This window comes from Pantherophis guttatus, chromosome 5 (assembly GCF_059756535.1).
Source record: "Pantherophis guttatus breed Tessera chromosome 5, ASM5975653v1, whole genome shotgun sequence".
In the NCBI taxonomy this organism is placed as follows: Eukaryota; Metazoa; Chordata; class Lepidosauria; order Squamata; family Colubridae; genus Pantherophis; species Pantherophis guttatus.
Window position 1 is genome coordinate 10,169,352 of NC_142067.1, and position 19,825 is coordinate 10,189,176.

The 19,825-nt window shown below is 44.2% G+C and overlaps 1 protein-coding gene across 2 annotated transcripts in view; it reads right to left on the reverse strand.

Annotated features, from left to right (window-relative positions):
• GRM5 (glutamate metabotropic receptor 5) overlaps positions 1-19,825 on the reverse strand; it is a 307,982-nt gene that overhangs the window by 17,850 nt on the left and 270,307 nt on the right. Inside the window, exon 9 of one of the 2 annotated variants that reach the window (XM_034407913.3) lies at positions 18,752-18,847. The exons of the other annotated variant lie outside the window; for it this stretch is intronic. Within the exon in view, the coding sequence (XP_034263804.2) occupies positions 18,752-18,847 (96 nt within the window). The remainder of the gene's footprint in view (positions 1-18,751; positions 18,848-19,825) is intronic. 2 annotated transcript variants of the gene reach the window in all.

The window sequence follows — 19,825 nt, forward strand, 5'->3', positions numbered from 1 at the left end:
ACAAGTATAGTCCTTTTAGAAGCTGAAATTAATCTGCTTGGACCAGTGGTGAAATCAAAAAAAAATTACTACCGGTTCTGTGAGCATGGCTTGGTGGGCGTGGTGTGGGCATGGCAGGGGAAGGATATTGCAAAATCTCCAATCCCACCCAATTCCAGGGGAAGGATATTGCAAAATCTCCACTCCTACCCCACTCCTGAGGGAAGGATATTGCAAATTCTCCATTCCCCCCCCCAACTCTGGGGCCAGCCAGAGGTGGTATTTGCCGGTTCTCTGAACTGCTCAAAATTTCCGCTACTGGTTCTCCAGAACCTGTCAGAACCTGCTTGGACGCTACCTAAGTCAGGAAAAGGCTGGGCTAGTTTTTCCTTGAAACTCCAGCGAAAGATAACCCACCGTTTCTCCAAGGAATTGTTCTTTTTTGAGCTGCTTTTTTTCTTTTCCTATGAAAAAGTTTCTTGTGATATTCAGCCCAAATAAACCCTGATGCAACTGAAGTCCTTTGGAAGTAGCAGAGGACAAATAATTGTCTCTCATCAAATCAGTCGCAAACATTATTATGACCGAAGGGTAGCAAATAAATAATTCTTCCTGACAGTCTTTAGACATTTGAAGGAGTTGTGTCACATTTCTCACTCACATGATCTGTGGCCAAATTGCCATCATTCTGATGAGAAACACAGAGCGCCGTTTTCTGGCTTTATTCAAGGAAACATCAGGAATGAGGCAAAACCCAGTTTTAATCAGCAGAAGAAAATTCCACATTCATACTACAGTCGAAAGACTTGTTTTCTTACGTGGTCCATCAAGTGATGGTGCCCGCGTACATTTTAAATGTATGTATTTATTTGATTTATTTGGGCGTCCATCTCAAACAAATGACTCTAGGCAACTGAGAATCAGACAGTCAATTAAAACCAAATTACAAAGACAAACAGAAAAGAAAATTAAGTATATACAGCAGCCAAGAAAATAACAATCCGTAGGTGTTAACATAATCAGAAAACATGGCCCTGATTATACCCCCAGGTATTGTCATTTAAAAAGAGGAACTTTTAAACATGAAATCTAAGCAAAAAAATTAAGGTGTACATGCCACCTTTTGTTGACCAAAAATAAAAGTAGAATAAAAATTGAATAAGATCAGACAAGGGAAGACAAGACAAGTTCATGGCCAATGTGTTGCATTCTTTTTTTAAAAAAAATAATTTTTATTAAACAGTTTTTAAAAACAAACAAACAAAAACAAAAACAAAAACAGATATTTACATCTTTTTTTCAACATCTTCGCATCAGTAATTCATATTTATACATTTTCTCTTTCTTATCTTAATATATCTTTTTTACATATATTTCTAGTATATCATATATATATACCGTTTTAATATATTCTCTTAATCTAAATATTTTATTTACATTTAACATAAACAGGCACCTAGTTTCCTTTCCACAATTTATATCTTCCCATTTGTTTCCATATTCCTCCACCTAATTTAACCATTGTTTTCTTTTGTCCCCCTTCAATGTGTTGCATTCTTTATATACCCTGTTTCCCCCAAAATAAGACATCCCCTGATAATAAGCCGAATCTGGCTTTTGAGTGCATGGCAATAAGGCCAAGTGTTTATTTCAGGGTTCAAAAAAAAAATATTAGACAGGGTCTTATTTTTGGGGAAACATGGTATTTATTCAGCTAGACCAGTGATGGCTAACTTTTTTGCCATCGCGTGCCAGGAAGGGGGGGGGATGGGGGAGGTTCGCATGCATGCGTAATTTTATGTGCCCCGTCCTGCACATGCACGCGCAACCCCCCTCCCCCCCACTCCTGGCTCGCGATGGCCTGGTAGGCCCGTTTTTCTTTCATACCTGGCTCCAGATCCTCTCTATGCATCTGGGGAGGGCGAAAACAGCCTTCCCCACTTCCTCGGAGGCCCTCTGGAGGCCTGAAACGGCCCATTTCCCAACTCCCGATGGGACAGGAAGTGATGTTTTTTGCTGTCCCTAGCCTCCAGAGCCTCCAGAAGACCCGAAAAACAGCTGGCCAGTGCGTGCATGCGCACTAGAGCTGAGCTGCCATGCCCACTGATATGGCTACGCGTGCCACCTGTGGCATGCGTGCCATAGCTTTGCCATCCCTGAGCTAGACAATACTTTTCCTACAATCTACATAAGGTATCTTGGATACCTCACAATAACCATGTCCTTGGTGCTCTCTGAGATGGGGTTTTTTTTGCAGAGATTTCATTACTAGCACTGATGATGTTACCTAGTTTGGTAATAAAATGGTTGTTTGCAAGAACAACAACCAAACTCAGAGAGTACCAAGGACACCTCATTTCAACCCTGAGTTGCAAATATCCTCTTCTGTCGGCATGCCTTTTTTCTTGGTCTTCAAATAAAGATACTGAGTTTGACTCTTGATGATTTCATGGTCCTGTCTGTGCAGTTTCCTTGGCAATAGTTTGAAACCTGGCAATATTTTGGAACATGAAATCTCTTTCTTCTGAGATGTTTTTTCAAGTTCCTCGTCTGATCTGAATCCCTGAGTTCTTCTCCTGGTGATCCCTTTTCAAGTTATGAAGCTGGTCTAACCTGTCGCCTTTTTGGAGATCAGTCAAAGTCAGCAAGATGCTGCCCTCTGTGGCAATTTTGGGTAAACCTGTGTTTGTCATGATGAATTTGCCTCTTGTTTCCTGCATGAATATGTCTGTGGCATCTTCTGATAGCCCATGAAGAAATGGGAAGTACTGCCGTCATCTGAAGAACCGGTGGTAAAAAAATGCTTTACAAAACTTTTTAAAAAGGTTCCCAAGCTCGTGCGCCACAGCTGTGATCATCGGAATCTTTTTAAAATCTTTTTTAAAGCATTTTTTACTACCGGTTTCGGAGAACTGGTAGTAAAAAATGCTTAAAATGTAAAAAAAAAAAAAGTTCCAACGATCGTGCATTGCTCAGCTGATCTTTGGAACTTTTTTTTTTTTTTTTAAACTTTTTTTACTACCGGTTCGGTGAACCCGTAGCATTTCATCCCTGGTGCAGTGGTGGGTTCCTCCCGGTTCGGTCCGGTTCCGCCGAGCTGGTAGGGGTGACGATATGACGTCACCAAACCGGTTCTGCCCCCCCGCCCCCCTGCATTATTCTTACCTTTTATTTGGCCCCACCCCCAATTTATTGCTGCCTCCTGAGTCCCAGCTGATCGGCTAGAGGGAAAAAAACTGTTTAAACTCTTGCCGCGGGGCTTCAAAGGACCGCCCTACAGCTGATCAGTGTTAAAAGAAAACAAATGAGTAGACCGGTGCCTGCAAAAATAAATGGGTAGACCAGTGCCTCCAAAAACAAATGAGTAGACCAGTACAGCTCTGCAAGCAGTTAAAAGCCTGGTAGACCAGTACCTCTGCTAAATCCTAAAGAATTGTCACATGACCATCAAGCCACACCCACAAAATAAGCCACGCCCACAGAACCGGTAGTAAAAAATTTTAGAACCCACCCCTGCCCTGATGCTAACCTTCTACACTAGATTCTATCACCTAGTTGTTGCAGATTTCAAGAGAAGTATCTTATTTCCCCAGTCCTCTGTATTTTATATTCCTCCCCCAAAACTATATTTCAAAGTTATTTCTGGGGGAAGGGATCAGAAAAATGCTTTATTAGCATGTTGCAGAACATAGCATTACTAGTGTTGGGTGTAATGTATTCTACTGAATATATTCTGCATATAAGTAATAGATAATAAATGTAGAATATATTGATTGAGTGATTGACTAATGACCCAATGAGATATTATGCACCGTAGGTATGACATTACAGGTAGGTTCTCGACTTACGACCATAACTGAGCTCCAAATTTCTGTTGCTAAGCGAGACAGTTGTTAAGTGACTTTTGCCCTGTTTTATGACCTTTCTTGCCACAGTTGTTAAGTGAATCACTGCAGTTGTGACACGGTTGGTAAGTGAATCTGGCTTCCCCATTGACGTTGCTTGTCAGAAGTTCGCAAAAGGGGATCACGTGACCTCGGGACACTGCAACCGTCATAAATATGAGTCGCCAAGTAACTGAATTTTTATGACGTGATCAAAGGGATGCTGCAATGGTCCCTAAGTGTGAAAAACGGTCATAAGTCACTTTTTTTTCCAGTGCCAGTCGAATGGTCACTAAATGAATGGTTATAAGTACAGGACTACCTGTATTGGCATTTCCAGAGGCCTTTCCACTTCTGAAAAAGTAATAAGACCAGTGGTGGGATTCAGATAATTTGAATTATCTGCCCTAATGACCAGCTGGGTGGGTGTGGCCATGGTCGGCATGGCCAGGGGGTGCGACAGGCAGCACTTGGCCTCCTGCACCCCCCCGGGAGCCAAAATGGGCCGTGGGGGAACCATGCCCCCCCATGCTCCATTTTGGGCCTAGTAGGCCTCCCTGCAGCCTTCTGGGAGCAAAAATAGGCCGCAGGGGGCACACTGCACCCCCCCGCAGCCCGTTTTGAGCCTAGGAGGCCTCCCTGAAGCCTCCTGGAAGCAAAAACGGACTGTGGGGCGACTCCTAGAAGGGGCAGGGTGGGGCCAACCAGCAATTTAACTACCGGTTCGCCTGAACTGGCCCGAACCGGCTGAATCCCACCACTGCATAAGACACCCCAGAAATGAAGCGACACAAATGTTGTTCTCTTCTGTAAGAAGGCTGCTTTGTGGAGCTGCTTTAAAGGGAGATTTGTGTTATTATTGCTGTTACTGTTATTAATTTAATTTGCACTTAGTCATTTATGTAAGTGATTCTGGGCAGCTCATCATAAATAGAAACAACAATCCAATAAAAGCAAGTTAAAAACCAATATGCAGACATGTAAAACCATCGACAGTCATTTATTTTGCTCTAACCATCCTTGTGAAAACCCAACCAAAGTCTGGAGAATGAATACTTAAGAGAGCATTAACCTGCACACAAAACCAATACATACAGTAGTGGCCAAAATTGTGGAAACCTTTTGGGGAAAGTGTATTTTTGAGGTTTGATGGCTAATAACACCACTTTTTCTTTTGGCGTTTCAAGATAATCCTATTCCACTGCTGGGAATAGCCCAGACCTTCACCCAATGGAAAATTTATGAAGCCGACTAAAGAAACTTGTTAGTCAGAAGTGACCCAGCAATAAAACCCAGTTAATCGAAGCCATCATTCAATCTTGGTTTCACATTATAACAGCTGCAGAACTAAAAGACTTGGTTCGCTCCATGGGAAGACGTTGTAAGGCCGTCATTCATACTAAAGGTTACCCAACTAAGTATTAACCGACATGGTGATAATTTTTGTATATCTCATTTTTTATACGTGTTTCAATTTTCTTCTTTATACTGCAACTGCTATTCTAATAGCAAATCCTTCATAAAGGTTATTGCATTATATTCTTGATTAAATTGTCTTTCCATTGAGATATAATTTTACGATACTATGCCAGTGGCGGGTTGCTACCAGTTCGCCCCGGATCGGGGGAACCGGTGGCAGCGGTGGGAGGCTCCGCCCACCCGGCTGGACATCTCTGCACATGTGCAGAAGCATTGTGCACGTGCCCACGAGCATAACCGGTAGCAAACGAAATTGAAACCCACTACTGTACTACTCCAAAAAAAAAAGTGATGTTATTAGCTAGTTTTAGAAAATACACTTTTCCCAAAAGGTTTCCACAATTTTGGCCACTACTGTACATACACAAACATCAGAGGCATATACCTTGTGAAAACTCTAGTCTTCCAAAAGGCTGCAAGTCATAAAAAAAAAAAGCCGAGAGATCTTGGCTGTATACTTTATAATGCACAGCTACACACACACACATAATGTTGCAAAATGAAGGTCACACTGGCTTTCCAGCATCGTAAAATGTGGTACCGTGTCAACCCTGAAGCTGACCTGACCGAGGCCATTTTGAGGCTTCAGTGTTGCCATGCTGGAGCTGAGGGATAGGGAGGGGGAAATTGAGATAGCTGGGGTTTTGTAGCCAAAACAAAATACTTTCTCCTGGGAACCAAGGACATTCCCACAGGTGGTCGGAGAGAGGAGGAGTGAAGTTACCAAGCAACCGGATGGTACCTTGATTGGACCATGTGACTTGATTGTTTGGGGAAGGGAAAAAACTTTCATTTTTAATTAGGTGAAAACCGTGGGAACGTTTAGAGTCAATTTGCACCATTGCACCATTGCCAATATATGTCCAGTAAAACTAATATTTGAGGAACTTGCTTGCCTCAGAGTCCTGTTTGCTATGGGCATATTACTTGGAACCAGTGGTGAAATTAAAAAATTTCCCCTCCCGGTTCTGTGGGCGTGGTTTGTTGTGGGGGAGGTCATGTGACTGCATGGGCGTGGCCAACTCAACATCACTCACATCAAGGCCCCTCCCCTCCCAGCCACTCTCAGCCACTCCTTGTCGTGAATGGCAGGAAAATGGGGAGGGGAATATTCCTGCCTACCATCCTTCCCTCACTCTGTGCTGAGATTGAGGAATGGATGACAGGCAGGAAAATCCCCTTCCCCATTTTCTTGCCTTTCACGAAAAGGGCTCCATTTCAGCTGCTCCCCCCATCCCACTCCCTCCTGGGGGCTACCTTAAAGGGACAGGCTGCAGCAGCTCCGTTCTGAATGGAGGGAGAAAAGTTAGCATTCTCTCTGCTGCATTTAACATTGGATTCTGTGGAATATTGAGTGGCCGGAAGAGGTGAGCGGTGACTGGCCGGGTGTGGGTGGGGCCAAGGAGCAGTGATTACTACCGGTTCAGCGAACTGATGCTCATAATTCCTAGCGGTTTGTCCGAACCGGTCCGAACTGGTCAGATTTCACCATTGCTTGGAACCCTGACACATGGGACTGTGGCCAGAAATGCTGCCATGTTGCCAAGCACCCAAAATTTGTTCACATGACTTGCAAAGGGGGCCAACCATCAGAACTTGGAATCCAGAGACTTTTCTTTTGGGTTTAATGGAAAAAGACTTGGGGGAAAAAATTGGAACTTCGATGTTATATATGTTACGGCAGCAAGACTACTCTATGCACAAAAATGGAAGGACATTTCGATCCCGACCATGGATGAATGGCTGCAAAAGTTGACGGAGTTAGCAGAGATGCCTAAATTGATTGCTCTGATCAAAGGGGAAAAAAAAGTACAAGTACTTTTATTTCTACTTGGAAACCGCTTCTGGACTTTGTGCTTGAGGTCGAAAAGAATGAAACTTTGATTATGGGTTTTACTGATTAGATCAATGTGTTGTTATAGAAATGGCTAGTTTAAACCAGTGGTGAAATTCAAGTTTTTTTACTACCAGTTCTGTGGGCGTGGCTTGGTGGGTGTGGCAGGGGAAGGATACTGCAAAATCTCCATTCCCTCCCCACTCCTGGAGGAAGGATATTGCAAAATCTCCATTCCCATCCCATTCTGGGGCCAGGCAGAGGTGGCATTTGCCAGTTCTCAGAACTACTCAAAATTTCCGCTACTGGTTCTCAAGAACCTGTCAGAACCTGCTGGATTTCACCCCTGGTTTAAACTACCATGTAAATGTGAAAAGTCGAGGTTTGATGTTAATGTCTTATTCTACTGCTCCAAAGGGAGTTGGAAGTAGATGCCTTTTCTTTCTTTTTCCTCCTTTTTTTCCACACTTTTTCCTTCCCTATTTTTCCTACTATTTGCTTTTGTAGTTTTATAACATAAACTAATAAAAAAAAACCCCAAGTCATAAGTCCCCTATTTCAGATCGGTTGTTACTTTTAATGGTCACTAAGCAACTAGTCATAAGTCTAAGACTACCTGCAGTGGTGGGTTTCACTTATCTTTGCTACTGGTTCGCTCACACAAGCACCACTTTTGTGCATGCAGAGAGTGTATTTGATGACGTCCGGGCAAGTGGGCGGAGCATCCCACCACTGCTGCTACCGGTTCGCCTGAACCGGGGTGAACTGGTATCAACCCACTACTGACCACCTGGGTGTGTGTATATGTATGTGTGTTTGTATGTGTGTGTGTATTCATGCATCATATTGGAAAGAGACAAAAAAAAAGCAACTATGCAAATATGAATAATATATGCATATTTGCAAAAAACAAATATGTTATCTAAACTATTATAGTGCAATTGACCTATCCTATTTTAGGCAAAATTGAATTATAATTGTGGTGGTTATTCGTTTGCTTTCTTGTTTTTTTAAAAAAGCTTCATCTTGTAAATAAATAGATAATGGATAATGATTACAATGGCCAGTCCGTGATTCCCTTTGGAAAAGCCCAAAGCAGTTCTGAGGAAGTTTATATATATATTTTTTTAAATTATTGCTGCCCTGACATAAAATCCTCCTTAAAGCAAAATATTTACTGGCTAACCCACTGCAGCAAATAGCTCTGGATAAGATTCTTTTAAAAAAAGTGGGGGGAAAAAATCACATATGAGTGAGTGCTTTGAGCAGTGTATATAAATCAAGTGAAAGGCTGTATTTTGAGATTGTTGCCGAGAGAATTTAAAGTCATCTTAAGCCTTTGTGTGAAGATAGATAGATGGAATGAACAAACCCTGGTCCACAATAAAAACGAAAGCAATTGTGCATGGGTACGGCTCAATACGGCCCAAGATTAATCTGTCTGTGGGCAGAGGCATTTCTGAGGTTCAGAATGAATAAAACAGCCTCTCTGAAAGAGACTGCCAAGCGCTAAGGAAGATTTCGCCTTCCATCAGAGGCAAATGTACGGGAACACTTCTAATAGGTAAACAAGCCATCTAAACAAGCAGTGCCATAAAAAGGAGTCATGCGTTAGATGACATTTTACGTGACACAGCACTTCAATTATTGGCGGGCTGTTTCCAGCAAGGTAGCAATTTGCCTGATAAATTATGGAGGAGGAGGAGGAGGAGGAGGAGGGGAATGGAAGAGGAGGAAGAAAACGAGGAGAAGGAGGAAGAGGAGATGGAGGAGAGGAAAAGGAGGAGGAGGAAGAAGAGGAAGAGGAGAAGGAGGAGGAAGAGGAGGAAGAAACAAGGAGGAAAGGAAGAGGAGGAGGGGAGGATGGAGGAGGAAGGGGAGGAAGAAAAGGAGGATGAAAAGGAAGATGAGGAAGAAGAGGAGAAGGAGGAGGAAAAGGAAGAAGAGGAGGAGGAAGAGGAACAGGAGGAGGAAGAGGAGGAGAAGGAGGAGGATGGAGGAGGAAGGGGAGGAAGAAAAGGAGGAGTTAAAGGAAAAGAAGGAGGAGGAAGAAGAAGAGGAGGAAGAAAGGAGGAGGAGGAGAAGGAGGAGGATGGGGGAGGAAGGGGAGGAAGAAAAGGAGGAAAAGGAAAAGGAGGAGGAGGAAGAGGAGGAAGAAAGGAGAAGGAAAAGGAAGAGGAGGAGGAAGAAGAAGAGGAGGAGAAGGAGTACGATGGAGGAGGAAGGGGAGGAAGAAAGGAGCAAAAGGAAGAAGAGGAAGAAGGTTAAGGAGGAGGAGGATGGAGTAGGGAAGAAAAGGAGGAAAAGGAGGAAGAAAGGAGGAGAAAAGGAAGATAAGAAGAAGAGGAGGAAGAGGAAGAGAAGGAGGAGGATGGAGGAGGAAGAGGAGGAAGAAAGGAAAAGGAAGAGGAGGAGGAAGAAGAAGAGGAGGAGGAGAAGGAGGCGGATGGAGTGGGAGGAGACAGAACGCAAGGATGAAGCCTTTGGAAATATTCCTTCCCCCCACCCCCCCTTTTTTTTTGAGGGGTTTAAGAATGACACGGGGATAAGAAGAAGAAATGAACAGAAGCCTATGAAAAATGACCAACTGTTTTTCCTTTCTTTTTATGTGAAATTTGGAGCGCGGGGACTCTTTTTTATAGAGGTAAGAGTGGCAATGTTTCAGGCCCCGGCTGTGATTCTCAGCCTTTAGATTTGGCAAAACTTTCAAAATTATCAAGAATCATTGTCGAATTGCTTCTGAGGCTTTGGGAAGTAAGATTACTGGAAGTGTCCTTAAAATGACCTTGTGGAAGAAATGAGTGAAGTTGGCCCTTAGACAAGCTGAATTAGACTGTAACAATTAGAATTTAACCTTCTGGGCCCAATACACACACACACACACACACACACACACACACACACACACACAAATATATATATATATATATATTTGCTCCTGGAAGCACAAAGCCGAGAACACCAGCCTGAAGATGACGAATGAGACTTCGTCGAAACGTCGCCAAGACACTTCCAATTTTACGTGGGAGAAGACCCGAATAACCAAAGACCTACATACAAACACCCGCGAAAACCTGAGAAAACACACACACACACACACACACACACACACACACACACACACACACACACATATATATATATATATATGTGTGTGTGTGTGTGTGTGTGTGTGTGTGTGTGTATATGTGTGTGTGTGTGTGTGTGTGTGTGTGTATATATATATATATATATTCAATATATATATGTTCAGTACAACATCTGTTAGTGCTGGAAAAGGTGATTTTATGTGTGTGTTTTTCTTCAAAGAAAAAGAAACTGAAGAAATGCAAAATGGAAGATGCTGGACAAAAGGGAGATGTGTGTTTTTGTTCCTGATCTGTTTTAAGAGGCACTTTTTATATTTGAAAAACAATCAGTCGTCAGCTCTCCATTAATAGCTTTTGCTTCTATCGTATAAAATCAATTATGCAACGGTGTGTTTTATGAGGTTGTCAAAACGTAGACGTCTCAATAGCCCTGGCTATGATTTGGGCATGAAATTACTGACTTAATTAAATGCAACAAATAAGAAATTAATAATTCACATGGTGTGCGTGTGTATAAACGCACAGTGGTGCGGTGGCCTAGAGGTAGAGCTCTCGCCTCACAATCAGGAGGCTGTGAGTTCGATCCTAGGTAGAGGCAGATATTTCTCTCTCTGGGCGCAATGAGAATATATCTGCTGAACAAAACTCCGCATTGGCAACAGGAAGGGCATTAAATACTCTGCTACGTCCATTCAGTTGCCCCAACTCCACTCCGCAAGGGATTATGGGGTCATTAAAAGACAATGATGATAGACTGTATAAGCACGCACACACACACACACACACACACACACACACACACACACACACACACACAAACAAATGTTCATCCACAATCCACAAGCAACATGCAGCATTATCTTGAAGATAAGTAATTTGAGTTAGATACCTACAACTAGAGAGTTGTAGGTTTGCTGTAATGATTAGATCCCGGGCTAGGAATGGGAGATTGCAAGTTCTAGTCCTGCCTTAGGCACAAAGCCAGCTGGGGGGACTTTGGGGCCAGTCATTCTCTCTAAGCCAGGGGTCGGCAACCTTAAACACTCAAAGAGCCACTTGGACCAGTTTCCCACAGAAAAAAAAACACACCGGAGCCACAAAACCTGGGTGGGCGTGGCCAACTTGATGTCACTCACTTCCACCCAGTCACATGACCCCTCCTAGCCACGCCTACTCAGCCACAAAACCATTCTCTCTCACTCCCCCTCTTTCCCCCCATGTCTTTCTCCCTCTGTCTCTCTCCCTCTCCCTCTCTTCCCTCTCTCACCTCTCTCTATATATCACTCTATATGTGTCTCTGTCTGTCTCACACTCTCCCCCTCTATATGTGTGTGTGTGTGTGTGTCTCTCTCTCTCCCCCTCCCTTCAGGCGACCATCCTCCTCAGGGGTGGGTTCTACTTACCTTTACTACCGGTTTGCAGCGGGGCCGCGCACGTGCGCGCTCTTCTGCGCAAGCGCAGAAGCGTTTTGATGACATCTGGGTCAGTGGGTGGAGCCTCCCGCTGGTTTTACTACCTGTTCTATAGAACTGGTGCGAACCGGGGGAAACCCACCACTGGTCCTCCTCCGCCCCCCTCCTCTCGTGATGCCCTGTGGCTGAGCCGGGAGCATGCGCATGCGTGGGGAAACTCTCCTTAAGCGAGCCGCTGCCCGCCCCACACGGACCTTTCCTGAGCTTCGGCACTCGCTTGAGGAGGGTCTCCCCATGTATGCGCATCCTCCCGGCTCGGGGGAAGGAGAGTACAGGAGCGAAGCTGCCCTGTACCTGCCTTCACGCCACATTTGCGCGTAAGGCAGCCTTTGCTTCCTGCTGCTTCGGGCTGGAGTCAAAAAAAGAAAGAAGAAGGGTGAGGGGCGAGGCCAACCAGTGATGGGACAGGGAGCCACAGCAGAGGGCCCTAAGAGCCACATGAGGCTCCAGAGCTGCAGGTTGCCGACCCCTGCTCTAAGCTCTAGGAAAGAGGCAATGGCAAACCACTTCTGAAATCTTGCCAAGAAAACTGCTGGGATTTGTCTAGGGCAGTCACCATGGGAAGTCAAACTAACTTCCTGGATAAATCTACGATGCAGTTTTTTTAAAAAAAATCCCTATCAAAACACTATTAGAAATGTCATTTATCTCCCATGTCATCTCAATCCGAAGGAAATAGCGTATAGAGCTGATTGTTAACATTCTTTGTGCCAGCCTTGTATTACTGCTGCAAAACACAAGTGCTAATCTAAAAATATGATTCAGAGTTCAGTCTCACACGGTATTGTTGGCTGTCATTCCCTTGGCAATACTGCAATAAATTTTTACTGTTTCAATACATGGATGAAAAGTGACATTCTACAGATTTAACTTTCTAATGCAATCTAACAGATTGGGGGGGGGGGTCGCGCGCGCCCATGTCCACACCCATAATTCTATGTGCCCTGCCCCATGCATGCATGCATGACACCCCCCCCCCCGCTCTCCCCGCTCCTGGCACGTGATGGCAGATAGGCCCATTTTTTGCTGTCCCCAGCCTCCAGAGCCTTTCTAGGAGTCTGGGGAGAGCAAAAACAACCTTCCCCACCCTCCCGGAGGCCCTCCGGAGGCAGAAAATGGCCTGTTTGACAACTTCCAGTCCCACCTTCCGGAGGGCCTCCGGGGGGTTGAGGAAGGCCGTTTTCACCCTCCCCAGACTCCTAGAAAGGCTCGGGAGGCTCGGGAGAGAGAAAAATGGGCCTCCCCCCCGAGCTCCTCCAGAGGCAGGAAACAGCCTGCTTCCCTACTTCTGGTGGGCCCAGAAGGCCCCAAAATCAGCTGGCAGAGTTGAGCTTGTGTGCCCACCAATATGGCTACATGTGCTACCTGTCGCCTGCGTGCCATAGGTTCACCATCACGGCCCTATACCATTTCAGAGAAATTACTGTCCAATCTCTTCTTAAAAACTTCCAGTCTTTGAAGCACCTACAACTTCTGGAGGCAAGTCGTTCCACTGATTAATTGTTCTAGCTGTCAGGAAATTTCTCCTTAGTTCTAAATTGCTTCTAAGGTGCAAACTTTTCTGGCAGGATTATATACTCAAGTGTTCTGAGCTGGTAAACTTTGCAATTAGTTCTCCTCCTTAGTCTTACACCAAGATTCTTTGGAAGAAAGAATCACCCGTTTTAATCACAGTAAGTGATACTTAAGAGGAATTCTCCAGGTTCTATTCATAATAAGATTTCCAGTCTATTAAGTTAATGCAACTTATTCAGTATGATGGTGCATTTTGTGTCTACTGAACTGGAATTTTTAGGTTCTTTTGGTCGTAAAAGGGATTTTTTTTTTCTGGGAGAAAAATATACAAGATGAGAGAGAGTGAGAAAAAAAACATTGGATGGGAGGAAAAAACCCACCCTATTTTCTATGGCATAAAAACGGCACACAAGTAATTGATATTTGCATGTATTTTTTTTTTCATCCCCACCAATTTGCTTCTTGTCCTTCATCTGAATTGCTTTTTACAGAATAGATCAATCTCGTTGACGTTCAAAGCAGGACACAGCAATAACAAAAAGGGGGGAGGAGAGAAGAGGCTCTATGAAACATCAAGAGAATGAAAAAAACAAACAAGCATGGGCAATCAATATGAAGCAGATGTGTGAATGAGATCAAGGCTTGTTGACATCATTGGCCAACAAAGAGAAAAAAAGGTAACAGTGATAAAGCTGATGTCTCGGATCGCTCAGACGTCATGGATGAAGGGACATTCTGATTCAAAAATAGGGAATACGAATGTTGTTCAATTTAATTCAGTAAACATTTTAATAAACCCTTTAAAGGCTGCTGATTCTTGTATTTTGGGAAGTCACAACGAGTGGTGGGATTCAGCTGGTTCGGGCTGGTTCAGGCCGGTTCGGGAGAACTGGTAGTTAAATTGCTGGATGGCCCCACCCCTTCCTACCCTGCCCCTTCCAGGAGTCCCCACACACCTTATTTTGGCTCCCAGGAAAGTACAGGCAGGCCTCCTAGGCCTAAAAGGAGCGGGGTGATGGTAATGTGTCCCCCCCCCGTGGCCCATTTTTTCTCCCAGGGGGGTGCAGGAGTGCTGCCTGTCACACCCCCTGGCCACGCCCACAGAACTGGTAGTAAAAAATTTTGAATCCCGCCACTGGTCACAACTAACTGTGGTCCGAAAGTCCAAATTTTCCTGACCCAATGGCTAAACTCTAAAATATGGTTAGATTTTAGAAGACTTTGTAGTGCCAAGGTAGAAGGAACTGTGCAGATTTTAACTGAAACAAATAGCATTCCCAAACCAGTCAAGTTTCGTCTAGCCTGGCATCCAATTGGGTTTTAACTGCCTACAGGTAGTCCTCAACGTACGACCACAAGGGAGTCCAGAATTTCTGTTGTTGTGAGATGCTTGTTAAGTGAATTTTGCCGCACTTTATGACCTTTCTTGCCCCGGTTGCTAAGTGAATCAATGCAGTTGTTACGTTAGTGACACAACTTTTAAATAATCCAGCTTCCCCACTGACTCTGCTTATCAGAAACTCGCAAAAGGGGACAGATGCCCAACAGCTGAATTTTGATCACGTGACTACGGGGATGCTACAACGGTCGTAAGTGTGAAAAACAGTCATAAGTCACTTTTTTCAGTGCCATCGTATCTTCGGACAGCCACCAAATATTGTTTAAGTCGTGGACTACCTATATAGATTTCTATGAGCTATTGCTTTAATATCTTTGACTTTATGATCCCCATTTTTGGGGTACCAGAATAGAGTTTCGCTTGTTGCAAACATCTATTGTGATGAAGCCAGCAGTGGGTTTCACATTTTGTTACTACTAGTTCGTCGTGCTTGCTTTGCGCGCCCACCTGCCTTCAACGCATGCACCCGGCCTCAAAAGTGTGCCTAAATAGGACGTCATAGGGTCGGGGCAGGTGGGCAGGCCCATCCGCGATTTCTGCTACCGGTTCAACTAAACTGGTCCGAACCAGCTGAATACCATCTCTGGATGAAGCTTATGGAATCCTGGAGGCGGGGACTATAAAAGGAACTATTTTGTCAAAATCTTTCTGGCTATTCTCAGTGAAGAGGAGAAGATCAACATTTTCTGCATGTCTTTGCAATCTGTGAGTGTCCTTATGTTTGATTCAACCTACACAACTGCTTTATCTGTGATTGCTAGCATTATCTATGGTAGAGATTTAGGGATGATTTGTGGATTATGCAGGTGCCTTTGGAAATCCTCAAGTGTGATTTTTTTCCCCCCCACCTGTCACGGTAGGACTACATCTCTTAAGTATTTTTCAGTAAAACTAAGTATCTTGAGAAGCTCTCATCCAACCCCTACAGGGCATTTCTGCTGTTCAAGAAAAGAGGAAAGAGGAGGAGGATGAAGGGTGCAGAGGAAGATCAGGAGAAGAAAAGTGAGTGGAAAATGGGTAAGAAATCCACATTTTAGGAATGTTGGAATTCATTCTTTGCCCTTGTCGCTAGGCCAAATATATTTCAATTTTGAGCCTCCCGTTTTGATAGAAAAATAACCAGAATAACAGAGTTGGAAGGGATCTTGGAGGTCTTCTAGTTAGCCAATCCTCTGGTCAAGCAGGAAACCCTATACCATTTTAGACAAATGGTGGTCCAATCTCTTTCTAAAAACCTCCAGTGTTGGAGCATTCACAACTTCTGGAGGCAAGTCGTTCCAAAGATTAATTGTTCTCCCTGTCAGTAAATTCTTCCTTAGTTCTAGGTTGCTTCTCTCCTTGATTAGTTTCCACCCATTGCTTCTTGTCCTGCTTTGGAGAATAGCTTGACTCCCTCTTCTTTGCGGCAGCCCCTCAAACATGGAATACTGTTATCATGTCACCCCATTCCTTCTTTTCTCTAGATTAGCTGTACTCAATTCCTGCAACCGTTCTTCATATGTTTTAGCTTTCAATCCTCTAATCATCTTGGTTGCTCTTCTCTGCACTCTTTCTAGAGTCTCAACATCTTTTTTTTTTTATATTGTGGTGACCAAAACTGGATGCAATATTCCAGTGTGGTCTTTCTTACCAAGTCAAAGAGCCTCGGTGGTGCAGCGGACTAAAGTGCTGTTAAGTGCTAGCACTTAGCTGCCAGCTGCCTGCAATTAGTGCAAGTTCGAATCTCACCAAGCTCAAGGTTGACTCAGCCTTCCATCCTTTCGAGGTAGGTAAATTGAAGACCCGGACTGTGGGGGCAATAAGCCAACTTTGTATAGAACAATACCACTTGGGGGGGGGGGCCGAAAGCCCTAATAAGCAGGTATGTACAAAAAAGTATCCAAGCTATTGCTATAATGCATTGTAAGCCGCCCTGAGTCTATGGAGAAGGGTGGCATATAAATTGGACTAATTAATTAATTATAAAATGGTATTAATATTTCATGCGATCTTGATTCTATCCCTCTGTTAATGCAACCTAGGACTGTGCTGGCTTTTTTTAAAAAATAGCTGCAGCATACTGTTGACTCATATTCAAGTAATCAACTAGTAATGAGTGAAGTGATTTCCATACAGCAAAAGAGTCCCTTTTGCAGAGACATTTTAAAAAGAATATTCCTGGTCTACAGGTAGAAGAGCAGGAAGGGCTAATTTGAGCTGCAGGATCTGTCCTGCCCCAGTATCTTCTCCATGGGAAATAAACAAAAACTTAACAGGTAGTCCTCAACATACAACTGTAAAGGTGCTTGCCCATTACGACTGAATGTTTTAATGGTCGTAATCATAACGATCTTATCTTTTTTTTTGGTGGCGATCGTTAAGTGAGTCTCTGGCTGCTAAGTGAATCTTTAGTCATTAAGCAAACCAGTGGGTTCCCTATGGGTGCCTTTCTCCCAGCAAATGTGCTGCGTTGCTGATCACTCAAAGTTCAATTACATGATGGCAAAGGAGGCTCAACCATCAGAATTCTGGCTATAGGTCCTCTTTTTTGGGTTGGTTGTAACTTCAAATGGTCACTAAGCAACTGGTCATAAGAGGAGGACCAGTGAAATGCTACCGGTTCACACCGGTTCGGGCGAACCGGTAGTGATAAAAACTAACGGTTCATCTGAACTGGTATTTCCGACGATCAGCTGAGTTGCGCGGTTTATATTCGCTAGAAAGCAGGAAATCCTGCTTTCTAGCGAAGCTAAGTCGTGCGACACAGCTGTTTCCCCCCTCGCTGTTCTACTTACCTTCCCAAGCCTCCTTTTTCCATGTGAAGCATGCTTTCGGTGTGCACTGTGCATGCGCATGTGTGCAGTGTGCTAGCAGTGAACCAGTGGCAATCCGCGGAGGATTTCACCACTGAGGAGGACTACTTATAATGTAATCCTTACAGATATATCTGGAGGATACAGTCAAGATGATTGCTGTGATGGGTGCAATCCAAGTGGACAGAGCTTCAATTCTACTTTCATGGTCACCATCTTGATTTGTTTGACCGTATCTTTTGGGTACCCCTGGATCCTTATCATAGCTTCAATATCATTATAACATAAAAACCCTGCCAAACAGGAAAACAATGGGAAATCGAGGCCTCACTCACTTTGATGTGGCCCAGGTTCTTTGCATATTCATACTACCTAGAAAAGCTTCCAGCTTTCTCACAACCCCACGTTTCTCCAGTCTGCCTTAAAGGATCGTTTGCATTCTCCAGGCACTTAGAACCTTCTCCTGCAAATGAAGCTGCTGTCACAGGCTACGCAAGAAGCCAAGCTGGCTTTACAACCCTGACTGGAGATCGGAGAACAGAAACCATATTGTACAGTTGGACAATGATGATCACTCATTGAGAAGGTGAGCTGCAATGTTCCCCTGCACCCTACCTGGTAAATAATTCAGCTTTCTCACAACCCCACATTTCTCCAGTCTGCTTTACAGGATTGTTTCCATTCTCCAGGCACTTATAACCTTCTCCTGCAAATGAAGCTGCTGTCACAGACTACACAAGAAGCTAAGCTGGCTTTACAATCCTGATTGGAGATTGGACAACATAAACCATACTGCACAGGTTGGACAATGATGATCACACATAGAGAAGGTGAGCTGCAATGTTCCCTTGCACCCTACTCAGTGAATAATTCAGCTTTCTCACAACCCCACATTTCTCCAGTCTGCCTTACAGGATTGTTTCCATTCTCTAGGCCACAGGTGTCAAACACGACCACATCATGTCACGTATTGTCACTTTGTCATTTTTTGCCTTTGTGGAGCTAGGGTGGGCGTGGCCTGAGCATGATGCATCCGGTCCATGGGCCGCCAGTTTGACACCCCTGCTCTTGGCACTTAGAACCTTCTCCTGCAAATGGAGCTGCTGTTACAGACCAAACAAGAAGCCAAACGTATTTTGCAACCCTAACCAACAACATAAATCATCTAGAGATACACTGCACAGGTTGGACGACGATGATCACACATTGAGGAGGTGGGCTGTAATGTCCCCCCAGGCACTCCTCCTCTGGACAGACAAGCCCCTTGACCCTTGGAAAGGGTCAGGTGGCATTCATGCTTTTACTTACCTGCTCATTGTTGCTCGCCCACCATTTCCCATACTCCCTTTTGGAGTGAAACACTCTATTTCCGACTTGTGCTGGGCCAGCCTCCTGTCTTTGTACCTAACAAAGCATGACAATGACAGGAGCAACAAAAACAGAAAGAAATGATTGTGGGCGTTCTCCTGTCACATAGCAGGGGTACAAGAGAGAGGGAAAGAGAGGTGCATGTGCAAAACATGGCACACTTCCAAGGACTATACTGGCCAATGGGGCACAGTCTCCAGCCTCAATAAAGGAGAATATTTGTAGCTCAGGGTCCTTGGGTTCTTGAGCTCGGTTTCTTGTGGACCTTTCATTACCCAACTAGGTAACATCATCAGTGCCACACAGCAAAGAGTTTGCTCTCTGTTTATGTAGAAGTGGCTTGCCCTATCAGTGTTGGTGGGGATTTTCTTACAGATTACTTGATTAAGCTGTTGTTAGGCTCCCTTCTAGCACTGATGATGTTACCTAGTATGGCTAATGAAACTTCTTCAAGAAAAAGAGCCTTGATAGTACAGTGGTTTAGTGCACCCTGTTGTTAACACAGCTGCCTGCAATTTCTGCTGGTTCGAATCTCTCCAAGGCTCAAGGTTGACTCAGCCTTCCATCCTTTCTAAGGTCGGTGAAATGAGGACCCAGTTTGTGGGGGCCATAAGCTGACTTTGTATAAAATATACAAAAGAATGAAGGCTATTGCTTAACGCATTGTAAGCCGCCCTGAGTCTCTGGAGAAGGGCGGCATATAAATCAAATTAAAAAAAAAAAAAAAGAAGTTGGTGCACCAAGCACAGAGAGCACCAAGGACTCCTTAGTCTCCAGTCTTTTAGAGATGGGAACCACATGAAGGTGAGTAAAGGGAACTAGAAGAAAAGTCCAAGGAGACAAAATAACCATGTGGGTGGAAAAAGCACAGCACCTTGGGCCCGTTGTACAAGTGCGTTTTTCTACTAGGAGTACATTTGGCACATCTTGGCATGCAGCTGAAAGTTTCGACCGTAGAATAAGATAATTGATGACAGGGGCTTGCAAATGCACAGGCTTTGCCATCTAAGATTT